General features: G+C 45.1%; 1 protein-coding gene across 1 annotated transcript in view; it reads left to right on the top strand.

The window, feature by feature from the left end:
• LOC105534679 (low-density lipoprotein receptor class A domain-containing protein 3-like) overlaps window positions 1–17,965 on the top strand; it is a 138,388-nt gene extending 120,423 nt beyond the window's left edge. Inside the window, exons 4-5 of the mRNA XM_011973472.1 lie at window positions 12,905–13,250; window positions 14,998–17,965. Of these exons, the coding sequence (XP_011828862.1) occupies window positions 12,905–13,250; window positions 14,998–15,235 (584 nt within the window). The 3' untranslated portion in view covers window positions 15,236–17,965. The remainder of the gene's footprint in view (window positions 1–12,904; window positions 13,251–14,997) is intronic.
• Window positions 17,966–18,871: the final 906 nt, after the last annotated feature.

The following is an 18,871-nucleotide window of genomic DNA, read 5'->3' as shown; positions in this document are numbered from 1 at the left end:
GCTTCCAGTCTTGAGAAAATGTGGCTGCTGCTGTTGCAGAGGCCATGGTAGGAGGCATGCAGGAGTGAAATGGGCCCCCCAGGGCCGCTCCCACCCTGGGAGTGCCACCGGGGTCAGGCCTGCTCCCAGCTCCTGAGCACAGGGCCCAGCCAGGATCTGGGCTCTCCCAGTGGACGAATGAAATGTGGCCCCAGCCAGACTTCCCTCCATCATGTCACAGCTTGGAGTCTCTGTGTCCCTGTGAATCCCAGCTGTTCTGCCTGCCTCCCTCTCAGCAGCATTTTCTCTTTGCCATTCAGCACTTCCGAGGCCCATTTTAATCTAGTGTGAAGGGCCGGACTCTTCGTCCAGGTAAAAGGAAACTGCAGAAGCAAGCTCACAGTCGCTTCACTTGGCTCAAATTTAAAACAGTCTTCAGTGTTCATCTAAACTTTGAGGTGGGTATAAGTTGTTCATCCTGACTTTACAGTCCCAATTTTAATCCTGCTGTCCCTTCATTAAATGCTTTCAGTTGTCTCTTTTAAACCAGGAGGCTGTGGGGCCCAGCGTTGACAGGCTTTAGGCACTAGGCAGGCAAGCTGTTCTAGGCGTGGCCAGCACACTGAAGAGCAGCTGGAGAAGGAGACAGTGAGAGAGGAGAGTGGGGGAGGAAGGCCCCGTGGTGAAGAGCTTTGACTTTCATGATGAGGGGGTGGGACTTGACCCTTGGCAAATAGGAAGTCCTGGAAGGGCTGTGAGTGGGGGCAGAGCCAGGTCCAGTCTGCAGGGTTGGCCTGGAGTGACTGTGTCAGGGCACCATCTTGGCCACTTTGGGAGAGGAGTCTGCCTGCACTGGCCCCACACTTTTGGTCTTGCGAGGCAGTGGATCTCTAGATGATTCTGGGAAAGGGTTACATTGATCCCACTTTATTTGTGAGAAGGAAGATTCTAGAAGGATGAGACTCTGTTTTTGTACAGTGAACATGTGTTTTCTGTCTGAGTCCTGAGCTCAGCCAGTGCCCATCAATAACAGTGTGAATATTTCAGCCAGGAGGGTGGTTTTACCTTCCCCAAAACAGATCAGTGGGACAAACTGGTTGAGTGGGACCTGCCCTCATACCATGTGTCATCTCTGGGTGTTGGTCAGACAGACCTGAGCTCCTGTCTCAGCTCCATTATTTCCTGGCTGTGTGACTGGGGACAAGTAACCTCACTTCTCTCAGTCTTCTCTTTCTCACCTGTGAGGCTGAATGGAATGATGGCCATGAAGCCGTGGAGTCTCATAGGAAAGATGCACAAGCCAAGACTTCATAGCGCCACAGAGTTAGAGACACTCTGCCCGCTTCTCCCAGAAAATTTTTACTATTTGGGACTTTGGGGATTCAGGGATGAGCAAGCAGAATTCAGCTCTGCCCCCAGGGAGTTCTATTCCAGTAGGAAAGAGAGACAATTAAATACAAATATAAAGTACAATGACAGGCAGTGACAGTGCTGTGAAGGTAGACGAGGTGAGTAGGGGGACGGAGACTGATGTCGGTGGGCCAGAAAGGAGTAGAGCCTTGAATGGAATCGTGAGTGATGCAGATGCCCTGGAAGGGCGTGCTAAGCAGACGGCAAGGGCCCTGTAGCAGGTACATGCTGGGTGTGTTCCAGAACCGCATAAAGGAGGCCAACGGGTCTGCAGCAGCAGCCGGGGAGGAGCGGGAGTGGAGGTCAGAGTAACAACGGGGATGAGATTATTCAGGGCCTGGAGGCCATGGTGTGGACTTTGGGCTTTATTCTAGTACATGAGAAGCCACTGAAGTTTTTGAGCTGAGGAGTGACACGAACAGATGAATGTTTTTAGAAGGAGCACCCTGCAGCCTTGTGGAAAAGAGACTACAGAGAGTCAGAGTGCAGGCAGGTGGAGGGGACGTGGCTGAGAACAGAGAGGTTATGAAGCACAGGCACCAGGACTGGGGATTGGTTGAGGCTGGTGTGCAGAGTCCCGTCTGGCATCAGATATGTCTTGTGCTCCCCTTTCAGGCATGCTCATCCTTCCTGCACTGGGACTGGAGCCTGAGAGCCCAGTGTCTGGAGAACAAGAATCCGGTGTGTGCAAAATGAACAGCCCTCCCTCCAAGGCACTGGAGCTCATTGGGTCAGGGTCGTTGTGTTCAGATCTGAAATCTCAAGAAGCCATGAATTTGTTCATGGTCGATAAAGTTCCCCCTTGGGAGCCCCGCTTACAGTGATTCTGTATCAGCCCGTTCCCCTCAATTACTCAGAAAGTTTTCTGCCCTCTGAAGCTCCAAGTGTGCGCACTCAGCATTTCCCCGGGTAATCAAGTTTCACGGGCAGGAGTAGCACCTGATGAACTGATTATGCAAGGGGCCATGACAAACTCACAGATCCCAAGAAAAGAACCGGGGCAGCCTTTGGACTCCTTGTGAATTTCTGTAGCATCAGCTCCTGCATGCTCAGTTCTTGACAAATGTCAGACGCGGCAGAGTGTCGTACAACCCCCAGGGTGGCCTCTCTCACTTCACACTCAGGAGCTGCTCCCAGTGCTTGGCCGTCAGTGATGGTGATGCCGAACCTTAACTGATGTGGCCTGGGACCTGGGTCTCACTGTATCATGAGAAGAAAGGATAGGGCTAAGGTAATTGTCTCTCAGCTTCATCTTCTTCCGTCGGCAGCTGCAACACAGAGCTTCCTCCAACAGCCTGCCCAAAGGCCGGGGATTCCCCTTTCTGATTTGTGAGAAGATACCTTCTAGATTGTTGGGCATGCACATATTTGGAATATGGTGTATGTTCTGTCCATCTCAGCCTAGCACTGAGGTTGAGGAAATAACCACATCCTCTCATGAAGTGTCACAGTGGACATGTGCCTAGTAAAGGCTCTGACAAGTCAGTAGCTATTGATAATAACTGAAAGGTTTGTTGAGTGCTACTTACTCTGTGCCAGACACCACTTTAAACATTTCTATACATACTTTCCCTTTGTATCCAAAAAATAACCCTATGGGGTGGGTTCTGTTATCGCATTTTAAAAGTGAGGATTTTGAGACACAGAGAGGCAAAGTAAGTTCTCCTAGTCCACACAGCTAGTGAGTGACATGGCTGAGGTTTGAATCTGGACAGTTTGATCTCTGTACCTTCGCTCCAAACAGCTACAAAAAAGGAGGGGGGAAGGGGTTTAACTTGTCTTATTCCAGTCATTGTCACACCTGTTTGACCAAGGTACTCTTTTTCATGAAATACCTCTTGCCATCCCACAGAAGATACTTCCAGTATATTGATCAGACTCTAAGATTGAGTCTTCATTGAAGTCACTGGAAAGGGACCTCATTGCAAGAGCAGTACAGTGAAGTGACAAATGGTCAGGATGAATGCGAAAGAGGAGAGGAGGGAGCAGAGAGAAGTATTCAGGATAGCACAATGGATTCTGACATCAGACTCCTGCAGCCAAAGACTAGTTGTACCACTTGTTTGCTCTGTGACCTTCTGTAAGTTACTTAACCTCTCTGATAATAAAATGGCACACTTCACAGGATTGTGGTAAAGAAAAAGGGAAATTGTGTATTTCAAAGGAAGAGTAGAAGAAGGAGGTTCAGTGCTCACTGCTCAGTGTCTAGGTTATCCTTATTTTCTTCTTCAAATGTTTGCCTTCCTGTAGTTTTGACTCTGTCTGTAAGTGAAGAAATTGTGAATTACCATGTTGACATGTTTCAGAGTTAGTTTACCAATATCAAAAAACACCGTGGAGTACCTGTTGTGTTTCCCAGATTGCAGTGAGCCCTGAGTGGGGTTCCAAGAAGGAGCAAGCCTGGTCTTTGCCCACTGAGAACTTAATGGTAAGATGGCCACATATGTAAAATGAAATAAAGCTGTGGGCTAAGAGCACAGATACTGGAACCAGACTGCCTGGGTTCCTCTTGGTTTCTCCACTAGCTAGCTCTGATAATAGCTATTAATCTTTCCTCAGGTGTAGGGAGTACTTGGGCAAGTGCCTTAACCCATGTTCCCATTTCCTCGGCTGTGAAATGGTCCACTTCACAGGAGGGTGTATTCGTTTGCTAGGGCTGCCATAACAAATGACCACAGACTTGGCTTTGAAACAACAGAAATTTATTCTCTCACAGTTCTGGAGGCCAGAAGTGCAAATTCAAGGTACTGGCAGGGTTTGTTCTTTCTGGAGGCTCTGAGGGAGAGTCTGTTCCGTGCCTCATTCCTAGCTTCTGGGGCTGCTGGCAATTCTTGTGTTCCTTGGCGTGGTTGGGGCTGCATGATTCCAGTTTCTGCCTTCAACTTGGCATGGCCTTCGCCCTTGTCTGTTTCTGTGTCATCTCCTTCTCTGTCTCTCATAAAGACACTCATCGTTGGATCCAAAGCTCACTCTAATTCAGAATGAGCTCATCTTGAAACTCTTACCTTAATTGTATCTGCAAAGACCCTTTTTCCAAATAAGGTCACATTGTGAGGTTCTGGGTGGACATATTTTTCGGGGGGACACTACTCAACTCAATACAGATGGTGTAAGGATTAAAAGTGTTAGAATGTGTAAAACACATCAGATATTAATGAGAATAGGGTAACAGCTGCTAGGATAACTATGGTGATGATATTATGGTTACTCTTGTGTTTTATTTCAAAGCAACTATGCATGGTGGTGATGGTTGTTAGTATTATTAATATCATTATTTAGTTCAAATCAGAAATGAGGACATGTCACAAGGCAGATGGTGTTCCTCATTCCAACTCTGAACTTTTTCCCATGCCCTCTGGGGGTTGATGCTGGGAAATTAAGCACAGGGAACAGTGCTATCTGTGAATGACAGGCCAAACAGGGTGATGTGAGCCACTGAGGTTCCTTGATCTGAAGAATATTACAAGAATTACACAGCAACACAGTCCTTGGTAATGTTCAGACTTGTGGGACTATTGCAAAAAGACTTCAGTTCGAAGAGGCTACAGTTGGCAAGACTCTCACGGAGGTTTTCTTCCTGGCCTGGGCCTGGACGTGACCATGAGAATGGACGTGAGGTTAAGAGGCTGGAGAAACACAGCACAGTAGAAATTGACCATACTTGGTTGCTTGATGTGGACAGAGAAAAAGGAGAATGTTCAAGACAACCCCAAGTGTTCAAACCTGGCAGACCAGATGGCCAGGGAAACATCCAGCATCTAGGAATTCGTCCAAAGAAATAATTGCATCAATGAGCAAAGATCACTGGCCCTTCCCCTCATGACCCTCACTGTCTGCCTGAATGGTATTGTAGCATTGTTTGTAATAGCAAAAATGGGAAGTAACCTAAAGGTACTTCAATGGAGGTTTGGTTAAATAAACTATAGTTTATCTCTATAGTGGGATACTATGTGGCTATTCTTTCACAAAGGTGTAGGTGACAAGGAAAGATGCCCACACGCTGAAGTATCCATATAGCATGAAGAAAAGTACATGCATGTTCACAAGCATAGGGAGCAGTTTTCAAGGATCTATGCTGTGGGTAGACAGCAAACTATGGCCAGTGGGCCAAATCTGACCTGCCGCCTGTTTTTGTAAATGAAGTTTAATTGGGACACAACCACATTCATTCATTGACATATTGTCCATGACAGCTTTTATGCTACTTGTGTAGCTCACAAAGCATAGAATATTTACTGTCTGGCCCTTGACAGAAAAAAAAGTTCACCAGCTCCTGGTCTATACCAAACTGTAAACCATGTCTAGTAGAATCCTAGTAGGTTTGAGGGAGAGGAGGGGACGTTTTTGTCTGCCTTGAATATTTCTATATTACTTTTTTTAAAAATGACATGGGTTTTTACAATCAGAAATAAAGTTCATTTTAGAAGGGGGAAAAAGGCATGTAAGACACACTGCCTCATTTCAAGACTTAACTATAAAGCTGTAGTTAACAACCCTTATTGGCATAAAGATAGGTATATAGCTCAATCATACAAAATAGATAGTCTAAGAATAGACTCAGACTTGTATGGTCAATTGATTTTCAACAAAGGTGCTAAGGTAATTCAATAAGAGAGGATAGGCTTTTCAACAAATGGTGTTAGAAAAATTGGAAAGCTAAATGGGGAGATAAAAAGAACCTTGACCTTTACCTTGCAGCATAAACAAAAATTAACTTGCTGTGGATCATAGACACAAATGTAGAAGTTAAAGCTATAAGACTTCTTCTAAGCAATGATATAGGGGAAGATTCCTTGAAATGAATACAAAAAACACAAACCATTAAGAAAGAATTGATGGAAAGGACTATATAAAAATTTGTTTTGAAACCTTCCCTTCATTGACTAGTCTTAAAAAAGAAAACACCAAAAAGCTCTTTTTAAGACACTGTAAAGAAAATGAAAAGATAAGCCATAGACTAGGAGAAAATATTTGCAAAACACATTTGTGATAAAATACTATGTCGCAGAACATATAAAGTGCTCTTACTATCCAATAATAATGTCAAACCAATTTAAAAATGGGCAAAAGATTTGAATAAACACTTCATTAAAGAAGATAAAACTGGCAAATCAGTACATGAACAGATGCTCACACCATTAGTCATTAGGAAATGCTAATTAAAACCTCAATAAGAGGTTTTAACTGGTATCAATAAGATACCACTAAATACCTATTAAGATGGCTAAAATTAAAAAAAAAAAACTGGTATTACTAAGTGCTGTTGAGAACACAGGATGACTGAGAATTTCATACATTGCTGCTGGTGGAGATGGGAAATGCTATAGCAACTTTGGAGAACAGTGGGACAATTTCTTCTAAAGTTAAACATATACTTCCCATATGACCCAGAAATCTCTCAGCCCTGATATGCCCAAGAAATATGAAAATATATGTTAGCACAAAGACCAGCCTTCCTGAAATTGGAAACAGCCGAGTACCCTCCCTCATTTGGGGAATCAAACAAATTGTGATACATCCATGCAACTGAATACTACTCAGGGACAAAAAGGAATGAAATATTAACACTTAAAGAAACATGGATGAATCTCAAAAGCAGTGTGCTGAGTGAAAGAAGCCAGATGGAATAGAGCATAAAAAACACCATTAAGAAAGAATTGATGCGAAGAACTACGTAAAAATTTGTTTTTACGTACTGTAGGATACTGCATACTGTAGGATTCCATTTGTATGGCTTTCTGGAAAAAAGGTAGATCTATTTGGACAGAAAATAGACCCCTGGTTTCCAGAGGCTTGGAATGAGGGGAGAAGATTGACCACAAGAAGCACAAAATACCTTTTGTGGGGGATGGAAGGGTCTATATCTTGATTGTGGAAGAGGATGTGTGACTGTTTCATTTTATCAGAATTCATCTAATGGTGCGTTTTTAAAGGGCAAATTTTATTATGCCTAAGGTATACCTCAATAAATCTAACTTTTAAAATATATAATCTGGAGGAAAAACAAACTGAAAAAAACACTTAAAAAAATAGCAGGGTAGGAGTTTTTCAAAGGGATGAGGAAGAGTCAGTTTGAAGGGCAGTGAATATTCCAGAACAGGAATTCTGGACTCAGGAGGTCAGGCTGGGCCAGGCATGGTGGCTCACGCCTGTAGTCCCAGCACTTTGGGATGCTGAGGTGGGTGGATCACTTGAGGTCAGGAGTTCGAGACTGGCCTGGCCAACATAGTGAAACCCCATCTCTACTAAAAATATAAAATTAGCCGGGCATGGTGGGTGTCATGCGCTTATAATCCCAGTTACTCATGAGGCTGAGGCGGGAGAATCACTTGAACCCAGGAGTTGGAGGGTGCAGTGAGCCATGCTTATTTTGTTTGTTGGTTTTTTAGAGACAGGGTCTCACTCTGTCGCTCAGGCTAGAGCATAGTGGCATGATCATAGCTCAGTGCAACCTCAAACTCCTGGGCTCAAGTGATCTTCCTTCTTAGCCTCCTGAGTAGCTGGGACTACAGGCGCATGCCACTACACCCAGCTAATTTATTAAATTATTAAATGTTTATTTTTTTGTAGAGACAGGGTCTCCCTATGTTGCCCAGGCTGGTCTCGAACTCCTGGGCTCAAGCCATCCTCCCTGCTTTCACCTCCCAAAGAGCTGGGTTTATAGATAGGAGTCACCATGCCTGGCCAATCTCAAAAAATATGCACATTTTATATTAATACATATTATTAGCTCCTCCACCACCCTGGGTTCGTACCAACTTACCCTCCCACTAGCCATGCCTGCATATATATACCAGGCACGAATATACCTGTTTGCCTGAGACCTGGCCAGCAGAATATGAGCTCAAACTTTGCTTTTGCCAATCTGATGGGTGAAAAATGGTATCCGGTAGGAAATGTAATTTGCATCTGGAGGAGGGGATTTTTTTGGAAGTGAAGGAACACCAAGTCACAAGTGTCAGCTGCTTGAGTGCCTTCGCTGGTCCAGACAGCACCTCTGAGTGAATTAGTTAAAGGTACTCCTCCTCAAGACACTTGGCTGCCATCTGCTAGAAAGCTGTCATGATAACTAAAGAAATATGTAATGACATTGAGGTGAAGAGCACCCCTGGAGTTGTACAAAACACAGCCTGCTTCTCCATAAGCGGCCGTGGAGCTACTGGCAGTGTTGATAGAACAACAGTCTCTAGGTAGTGACCAGATTGCCTGGAATTAGTACAGTAGAAGCAGCACGGACAGGACAAGAATTCAAGATGCTTGACAGTGGAGCACGAGGGCATTAGCTTGAGGGACAGCCAGAATAAATGGAAACTTCATTATCCATGGATTATGCACTTGGAACTTAGGTCCCAGGCAACTCTGATATTAGTAATTTGGCCAACAGGCTCATTAAGCTCTTAAGAAAAGTGGGCCTAGTTAATGAATTAACTCAAGATGACATTTTACACACAGCAAAAACGAGAGCAGGCACCACTGAGTTATGCAACATCATAATTTCTCAGGCAAATGTGATCACTGTGTCTCGCCTGCCAAAGTGAAGAGATGTCTGAAGAGGCCTGCTTTCGGAGACATAAGAGAGACCATTAAGTTCCACAGGCATTTTACATCCTATGCATTTTAAAGGGCTCCCACTTGTATTCTTAAAACCTCACGTGTTTACACAGAAGTCAGCATTTTAAAATCTCTGGACCATTTGTTTTCTGTGTGACAGTTTACCCACTTTCCTCCTTTAAGAAATACGTTTCACTGGCCAGGAGCAGTGACTCACGCCTGTAATCCCAACAGTTTGGAAGGCCGAGACGGATAGATTACCTGAGCCCAGGAGTTCAAGACCAGCCTGGGCAACATAGGGAGACTCCGTCTTCACAAAATATGCAAAAATTAGCTGGGTTGTGTGGCGCACGCTTGTAGTCCCAGCCACTGAGACAGGAAGGTGGCTCGAGCCCAGGAGGTGGAGGCTGTTGAACCAAGATCACCACTGCACTCCAGCTTGGGCAACAGAGTGAGACCTTGTCTCAAAAAATATATATTAAAAATTAAAAAGCAATAAAAAATAAAAAGATATACATCTCACTGGAATGGAACTCAGTCTGTTCGTATCTTCTCCCCAACCCAACCCCATCCCCCAGTGGTGGCTCCCCCAGCTTTCTACCCCCGGTTGCGAGAAGTTGGTGAGGATAATGGTAAGAAAGGCAACACTACAATCTAGTGTTCATTAGTGAGGGATGATGGAAAATTCTGGAGCTGGATAGTGGTGATGGATGCACAATAACACGTATGAACGTTAATAATGTGTATGAATGTTAAGCGCCCCTGAACTGTGCACTTTAAAATGGTTACAGTGGTAAATTTTATGTCTATTATTTATTATATAAATTATAATTATATGAGCAAATTCAGATGAGCAGATTGACTCAGAGAGGTGAATTATTTTGTCTAACATCACCTGCGAAGTAGGCAGAGGAACAGGACTAGAATTTAGATGTTTCTCCTTCAAAGTTATATAATAATTATCATTATTATTTTGTTGTGGTGGTGGTGGTTACAAAGAAGAGCTGGCATTACTGAGGCAAACCCTTGCCAGGCACTGTGCTCAGTGTATATATTATACTCTACCATCCAGGGAGATACGGATACTGTTGTTTACCTAGGACCGCCACCATTTCACAGACGAGGAGGGTGAGGCTTCTAAGAGTTAAATAACTCACTTGAGCTCAAACAGCTAGAAGCAGTGGCTCCAGGATTCCCCCCAAGGCTCCTAACTCTGCAGTTCTCCCTGCTAGATAACAAAATAAAGAAGATATTTTAGTTTAAGCCTGAATTCTGAAACATACACATACACAAGCCTCCACCCAGCTTCTAATTGTCTAAGCGGAGAACAGACAGAACTCCGGCAGAATCCCTGAATGACAGCTAATTGTCTTCAGAAAACATCCAAAAACCGCCTCCCTCCCTTAACCGTAGTGCAACATGATTCTGTCTTTCCGCTGGGCCGCTATTTGCTTCTCTCTGTGCAATGAATCATTGAAACAGTGACCGCCAGGGATTTGGAGAATCTTTGTAGCTTTTAGTCTATGCTTGGGTGTGGCTGGAGAGACAAATGAACACACAGAGCCGGACCTTGAAGGGGAAGGTCATCATTTGTCTCAGATTGGGATCGTTTGGGGAATCAGAAAATGTTTATATCAGAAAAGAAGAGAAGTCAATGTGTTTCACAGTCTGTGGTTTTTTGAAGGAGAAACATCTAAATTCTAGTCCTGTTCCTCTGCCTACTTCTTAGGTGATGTTAGACAAAATAATTCACTTCTCTGAGTCAATTTGCTCATCTGAAAAATAGGAATAACAGCAGCACTCACTTTACTAAGGCATGTGAATAAACAGATTTTTTTCCCATTGCGTGGCGGGTATTTATTGAGTGCCTACTATGTGCCAGGCACCATCCTACTCTCTCGGGATACAGCAGTGAACAAAACAGATGCACAGCTAGTGATGAGGGATGGAGTGAAGCCCTTAGTCGATGCCAGGACAGCGGACATGAGTCACCTGTAGTCGCTGCCACTGCTGCGATTTCATGGCTACATTTTGACCCCTGTGGACCCACTGAAACCTCCTCACTGCCTCACAGGCGGAACAAGGACAGGGTCGTGGCCACCAAGTGTACTCACTTGAGCTGCATTTAGATTATTCTTCCAGCTAGGCCATGACAGTAGGTAGTGGCAGCTGTCTGTAAAGATGAGGGGTACCCAGCTTGGACCCCTGGTTTCCTCCACCTGCCTGGGCCTTACAGTGGTGGCCAGGTGTGTCCTGCTGACTGGGAAGCTCCTTACCTGAGTGCTTGAAGTATGGCTCTTTAGCATGTGTGCAGAGAAGGATATTATGATAGCAACCTGCAGGGGTGGGATATGTATCAGACCTCCACCCTGGAACTCCCGAGGAAGTGCCTGCAGATTGCCTGGCAGGTCTTATTCGGGTGATGTAGAGCAGAACGCTGGGGCCAGGTTCTGAAGTCAGACCCCTGGACTCAACTCCACGCACAGCTCCTTACCTCCAAACTGTGTGGCCTTGGTCAGGGGAACTGACTTCTCTGAGCTTCATTTTCTTCATCTAAAAAAAAAGAATCACAACACCTACCCCATGGAGTTGTTATGAGGCAGGGAGATGTGATATAAAGCACGTACTTGGCCAGGCACAGTGGCTCACGCCTGTGATCCCAGCACTTTGGGAGGCCGAGGCAGTTGGATCACTTGAGGTCAGGAGTTCGAGACTGGCCTGGCCAACATGGTGAAACCCCATCTCTAAAATACAAAAAGTAGCTGAGCATGGTGGCATGCACCTGTAGTCCCAGCATGGTGGCATGCACCTGTAGTCCCAGCTGCTTGGGAGACTGAGGTGAGAGAATTGCTTGAACCCGGGAGGCGGAGGTTGAGTGCACCAAGATCGTGCCACTGCACTCCAGCCTGGGTGACAGAGCGAGACCCTGTCTCAAATAAATAAATAAATAAATAAATAAATAATCAATCGTGTATTTGTATGTACCAAACACATGCACTTACAGATCACAGCGTGTAGCTATGTTCAGGGGCTTGATGAGCATTGACTCATTTCATGCTCAGAGAAGCCCCAAGAACTTGGCACTATTGCATCTCCATTTTGCAGCCGGGAGAGGGTAGCACTTCCAAAAGGCACACAGCAAGCAAGTTTTGAGGGGCTGGGATTTGAGCCCAGGAGTTCCTGCTGTGAGGCTGGGCTGTGCTGGCTCTCCATCCCAAAAGCTCCATGTGGGGCCTGGCTTAAAATAAATGATCTGCAGGTATGAGGACCCCAGAGGTACTGCCTGTGTTCCTGAGATGTGTTACATTATACATTTCTACTAAAGAACTGATTTCTGCCACCAGAACTCTCACTCCTGTTCCCTGGATAGTATATGAGTATATGATACTTTTTTAAACAACTTAATTGAGGTATTATTTGCAGTACTTAAAATTTGCCCATTTTAAGTGTACAGTTCAGTGATTTTGCAGGGGGAAATTTGCCAATTTGTGTAACCATCACCATAAACCAGTTGCAGAACATTCCCATCACCCCAACAAGATTCCTCCTGCCCACTGACTGTTAATCCCCATTCTCTTTCCCACTCCAGGCAACCACTAATCTACTTTCTGCCTCTGTAAAATCGCCTTTCCTGGAAATTTCGTATAAAGAGAATCATACAATATGTGATCTTTTGTGTCTGGATTATTTTACCGCATCATGTTTTTGAGTTCCATCCATGCAGTAGCATGTATCAGTATTTAGTACTTTTTATGGCCGAATAATATTCCTTTGGGTGGATGTACCGCATTTCGTTTATCCGTTCATCAGTTGGTGGACATTTGGGCAGTTTCCACTTTTTGGCTATTGTGAATAGGGCTACTGTGAACATTCACATGCGAGTTCTGGGACTGACGTTGAAACACAAAGATGAGCCAAACTGGTAACCTTCTCTCTTTTCTCTCCTCTCTCTGGGGTTTCTCAGAACCTGGCAGCGGGCAGGTGTTTGTGACTTCAGAGAACCAGCTTGTGTATTACCCCAGCATCACCTATGCCATCATCGGCAGCTCCGTCATCTTCGTGCTGGTGGTGGCCCTGCTGGCACTAGTCTTGCACCACCAGCGGAAACGGAACAACCTCATGACGCTGCCCGTGCACCGGCTGCAGCACCCTGTGCTGCTGTCCCGCCTGGTGGTCCTGGACCACCCCCACCACTGCAACGTCACCTACAACGTCAATAATGGCATCCAGTATGTGGCCAGCCAGGCGGAGCAGAATGCGTCGGAAGTAGGCTCCCCACCCTCCTACTCCGAGGCCTTGCTGGACCAGAGGTGTGTGCTGGATGGAAGACATTGAGGCGGGAGAGGTCATCCATTGTGGGGAGGGGAACAGGTGCACACACTGAGGTTCCTAGGTCTTGCTGAGAGCCTGGCTTCAGCTGCCGTAGGCAGTGGCAGCATCTGACATTCTCCAAGTCCTTGCAAAATGCTCTACATGTATCACCTCATTTAATCCTCTCAGCACCTCACTGTGGGAGGAAACTGATAGGAATGTTCCAAAACTGGATTATGGTGATGGTTGCACAAGTCAGGAAATTTCCAAATTCTACAGATGAGGAAACTGAGGCTCTGGGATGTTAAATGACTCATCTGAGGAACATATAGTTAGGATCCTGGCTAACTCAGAGGCCTGCTCCTCCTGGGAATGCCACGCTGGTCCATGTTCTGGCCACAGACCAGCTCTGAGCCTCACCTGCTACTGCAGAGCAGTGCCCAGTACATGTGAGAGGTTTGGTTAATATCTGTGGAATGAATGGATGAATGAAGAAGTGAAGGAATGAGAAAATCAGTGAGTTCCTTAACTTTGCTTGGCTCATTTATAAAATAAAGGAGGCGGAAAGGAGCACTTTCAAGCTTTTTTAAGCAGTAGACACCACATTGCAAATGGAATTGTACAAGAGCCCCCAGTATGTATAAAGCCAAGAAGCAGAGTTCTGTAGTTGAAGCAAGTAGTGGGCCCGTTTGCTGATCAGCATCCCTCTTCCTCGAGCTCTGCCATGTATGGCATTAGACATTTTGCAGGCCATGTTCTGATGGTGACTGGGCTCTTCCTTGGACCCTCTTCAGTGGCAGCTCTTATATTATTTAATCTTCGTTTTCCTTTCTCATAAAAGGTGAATAAAGTTTCAGAGGTCAGGGGAGGGGATGGCACTTAAGGATCTCTTTGCAAATAAGTGTAAGAATTCAGGACCTTCCTCACCTAATAAAGTTCCCACTCATAACCTCTTCATATGGACCATCCAGCATAGGGTAGGGTTAAAATTGCCGAATCCGGAAACAGAATGCGTGGGTTCAAATCCCAGCATTGCTGTTTACCAGTTACTTCTGATCCTGGGCCAGACATTGAATGTCCCTGTGCCTCAGTTTCCCCGCCAGAGTAGCAGGCATGAAAGTAATGCCCACCTCACAGCATTCTTGTGAGCATGAAATGAGGTAAGAAATGTAAGGGGCACGGCAAAGTGCCTGACTCACGCGGAGACTTCAGTAAATGAGAGCTAGAAAACAAAATGTCTTTTCTGTTCAATTCATTCCTTTCAAGCCCCTTCTGCAGATACAGACTGAGGTGTTGAGAGGATGTCCTCGCACTTACCCCAGTTCACAGCCAGGAAGAGTTAGCTTTCAGTAGAAATGCCAATTCCGTGTTCCCATCAGAGGCCCAGTCAAGATACCAGCCCAGCCTCTTGACCACAGGGCTTTTGGCCAATGGAGCAGAGTGGCAATGCCGAACCACCCAGGTTGAGCCGAGGGACTTGGCGGGCGACCTCATTCTGGTTCTACCCAGAGGATATGGTTTTGGCACTGCCCGGTCAACCCGAACCAGCCAGAACACACTGGCCTTTTCTGTTCCGCCGTGGTTCCTGGTCCTTGAATTGATTGTCTTTGTACTTGGATGGAAAATCTCATTTTGCACTGGAAACACCATCTCAGAAATGGGCTGAAGTTGACTTGTCTTGGCTCTAATGTGTTCTCTTCTTTTCCTGTCTCCACTGCCCCTGCCCCTCTGCTGTCCCCATCGCAGGCCTGCGTGGTATGACCTTCCTCCACCACCCTACTCTTCTGACACGGAATCTCTGAACCAAGCCGACCTGCCCCCTTACCGCTCCCGGTCCGGGAGTGCCAACAGTGCCAGCTCCCAGGCAGCCAGCAGCCTCCTGAGTGTGGAAGACACCGGCCACAGCCCGGGGCAGCCTGGCCCCCAGGAGGGCACTGCTGAGCCCAGGGACTCTGAGCCCAGCCAGGGCACTGAAGAAGTATAAGTCCCGGTTATTCCAAAGTCCATATGGGTTAATCTGCTCTGACTTGTTGCCGTTCTAACAATTTGTGCTCATGGGAAACATTTTAAGCACCTGTAAGGGCGTCTCAAGTTACAGTTTGGGATATTAGCTATCTCTGCATTCCCCTCCTCCCCTAGATTTCAGAGATCTTTTTCTGGCCTCTCAGTTGACGTGATCTGTTGTGCATTTTTTCTGTGAGCTCACTCTTCCCTTGGGGCCCGAGATCACACCCTTACTTTTCACATTATTCTGTTGCTATTGGAAAGACAGCAGATAAAACAGTATTGAAGTAGGCTGGGAGAGAGCAATGTTTCTATGCTATATTATATGCAGAAATGCAGGAGGTGCTGGACCAAATTCTCTCTGCTGGGCAGCTACCTGATGGCATTTGGGGATTTGGGTTACATGATCTAACCAGGAGGCCATCATTGGATGGTCACCCCCCAAAAAAAGACTTCCAGTTGAGCATCAGAACCTGCCTTGCACAATCCTGTATGTTGCCATCAGTTCAGCAGAATCAGTAGCCAAAGAAAACTTTGGACGTGAGTAACACCCTTTAGCAGTCACAATGTGATTATGGTTTTGTGAAGGACTCTGAAACCATCTACGCTGTATAAATTCTGGCTTTAGAAATTTGCCCAAGAATGCTTATTCTGAGAGCTTTCTCCAGCAGCATATATCATCAGCCTCATCCCAGAATAGGCAGGGAGCCCCTGCCATGAGTTGATATCCAAGTTCTCAGCTCCTAAAATGCAGGCTGCCAGGAGCCTACACCTGCCCTTGCACTACCAGCCACTTACCTGGTTTCTGGACTGTCACCCTCCCAGCTGACCCGCCCATAGCCAAGGAATGAGGACCTAACTTGAGTTGAGCCAAAATCTGACCTGGCTGTATGTCCCTGTGACCCACACCCAGCCTGTCTTGCTCATTCGTGCAGCCTCAACACTGGCCTCCGAAGTTCCCTTAAGACTTGCAAGTCCATTTTACCTGTGCGTTTGGACTTGAGGACACTGGTTTCTATCACAGGTGAGAGCTGTATTCAATACCTCCACCAAGAGCTCCTGGCTCCCTGCACTGTGCACGCTCCTCTTCCCAAGGTCCCACCCAGTACCAGCGCCTCTAGTTAGAGTTAGGATCAGGGTCAGGCCTCTCCCAGCATCCCAGTAGTTTCTCCTCTGAGACACATGGGCAATAGACAATTTGGAGTCAAGGTTTCCCGTTCGGATTTATTTTAAATCTTTTAGAAATGCATTTGAAACAGTGTGTTTGTTTTTTCCCTTCTAGTTAAGGGACTATTTATATGTGTATAGGAAAGCTGTCTCTTTTTTTTTATTTTGTTTTTCCTTTAACGAGGTCCAAAGAAAAATGCAAAAGGAGATCACACCCTTGCCCCACGGAGCCCCGTGATAACAAGTCACTCCAGATTAACCTGTGTGCCAGACATTTGTGCATTGTTGCACTTTGAGGTTATTATTTATCGAGTTCTTGAAGGAAGCAGAAAGAGGGACTCCTGTCTCCCTCCGTGTATAGTCTCTATATTTGTGCTAGTTTTTCTTTCTCTGTGCCCAGCCAGCCACAGGGCCCGCCTCCCGGCAGGAATAAGGGGTAAAATATTAGGCGTTATTTGGCAAGAAACCACACTGACTGATGAGGGGTGAAATGGAACCAGGTAGAGCGACTCGGGGCAGCTGTCCCCCATTCAGAACTTCTTTCTGCAGCTGAAGAAATGTTCTGTAACCTGTTTGATGCTAATTAAAATAGAGCCTGCAGGAAGTGGGGCTGAAGCGGCATTCAGTGATCCTGTTCTGTAGACTTTTCTTTCTTTTTTTAACCAAATCCAAAGGATGTTACAGGAAAGCTAGCCATTGGTATTTTGTTTTGTTAAAAAAAAAAAAAAGAAAGAAAGAAAAAAAAAAGGGAAAGGAACCTAGTTGCCTGTATCTTTCATTTTTAAAATAGCACTTGAGTTATTTTCTGAGTAATCCAATAAAGAACTTTTGATGACAGCTAGAATGTGTTAGAACTCCGGCTGAACATTTCATCTCCTGTGAGTCAGAAGGGCTTTATTTCTCCCTTTGATGGGGCCCTTTCTTCTTTCTGGTGCTCTGGAAGTTGTTTAGAGGAAAGAATTCTAATTTTAATTAATTGCGCAGTGAGTTAATCTCACTTGCTTTTCTGCTTCCAAGCATCTTAGGAAAAACAAATGGTTTTAGTAGATAAGGGAAGCCTACTAATGTTGTTTTTTTAAACAAACAGGGACATTTTTATTATAGATTTGGTTTTTTTAATGAATGTTTTTAAAAATATATAGGATACCAAAGCGGCAGGGTTTTTTGCGGGGTGGGGTTTGTTTTCCTACTCAAGATGGCAAATTAGCGGCCAGCAATATTTTTTAACTCATTCCAACCAGGAAACTTTTTTATACATTGCCAACCAGAAAATGGTCTCGTCTCTTTTTTTTTTTTACAAATGAGATCAGTGCTTTATTTTAGCATTAAATTAGTTACACTCTGATGGCTGGCCTATTACCTGACTCAGCTCCCTCTACCTTGAAATTGACATTTTTATAAAATGCAACTAAGTGATTAATAGTGTGTGATGCTCAAAGTTAATGTAAACTGGAAAGGTTGTATGTCTTTGCTTGTTTTTTGGTTAGGCTTGGTTTTGTTTTTTAATTTTTATACTTTCTAATAAATTTGCAGTTTCATTCTTTCTCTTTGTGCAAATGGTTCTTGACCCACTCATTTCCCTTATAGCAATATGAATAGTGGACAGTCACTTCTGTCATAGCTTTTGCAATGAATTTATGCTATAATAAAATGAGAAAAAGGAAGAATATGTTGGTGGGACCTCAAAATGTGATGGATGCTTCAGGATTCCACAGCTGATATGATTGGAATACAGAGCCAAAGTTGTGGACACCAGTTAATGTAATGGGCCCTGGGAAATCATACTGGAAGATGGATGTTTCTGCCTTTGCTACAGCATTGTTCAAGGGAAAAGGACAAGTGGCTGTGATAACTAACAGATTCTGACCACATATTCAGGAGCACACTATACCTCTTGCACAGGTGTGCTAGTAATTAGTTTCAAAACACAAATGGCTCAGATTGTCCCCACCAATGATGGGAACATCTTTATGCTTTTTTAAGTCTAGTTTTGGAGCCACATGTGATCCAATGCAGCAGGGACATCTATGCGGGAAGGAAGTTAGGATGCTCCATAGGTCACCACCACCATCGTGAACAGAAGCAGTAACTCCAGCCCTGGCCAAAATGAAATCCACATGGAAATCCAAATGCAGGACCCATGGTACCAAGATTTAGATCATGTGTTGATCCCAGATTCCTCAAAAAGAAGACTGGGCTCTCAGACAGGTATATCCCAGGTATATGCTGTGTCATGTCCTGCCCCAAGTCGTGTAGAGTAGACTTTCCTAAGCCCCAAAGATTTGTCAGGTTACTCATTTCATCATCCCTCAAGGTACCTTATGAATACCATTTTTATGGATGCCAGGATGAGCATTTTTTATAGATGCTCGTGCTTTGCAATGATTGTAAAGTACTCAGCTAGAGCCGGGGTTGATAAACTCTCTAAAGGGCCAGAGAGTAAATATTT

This window comes from Mandrillus leucophaeus, unplaced genomic scaffold, assembly GCF_000951045.1.
Source record: "Mandrillus leucophaeus isolate KB7577 unplaced genomic scaffold, Mleu.le_1.0 Scaffold138, whole genome shotgun sequence".
Classification (NCBI taxonomy): Eukaryota; Metazoa; Chordata; class Mammalia; order Primates; family Cercopithecidae; genus Mandrillus; species Mandrillus leucophaeus.
This window is presented reverse-complemented; position numbering and strand designations above follow the sequence as displayed.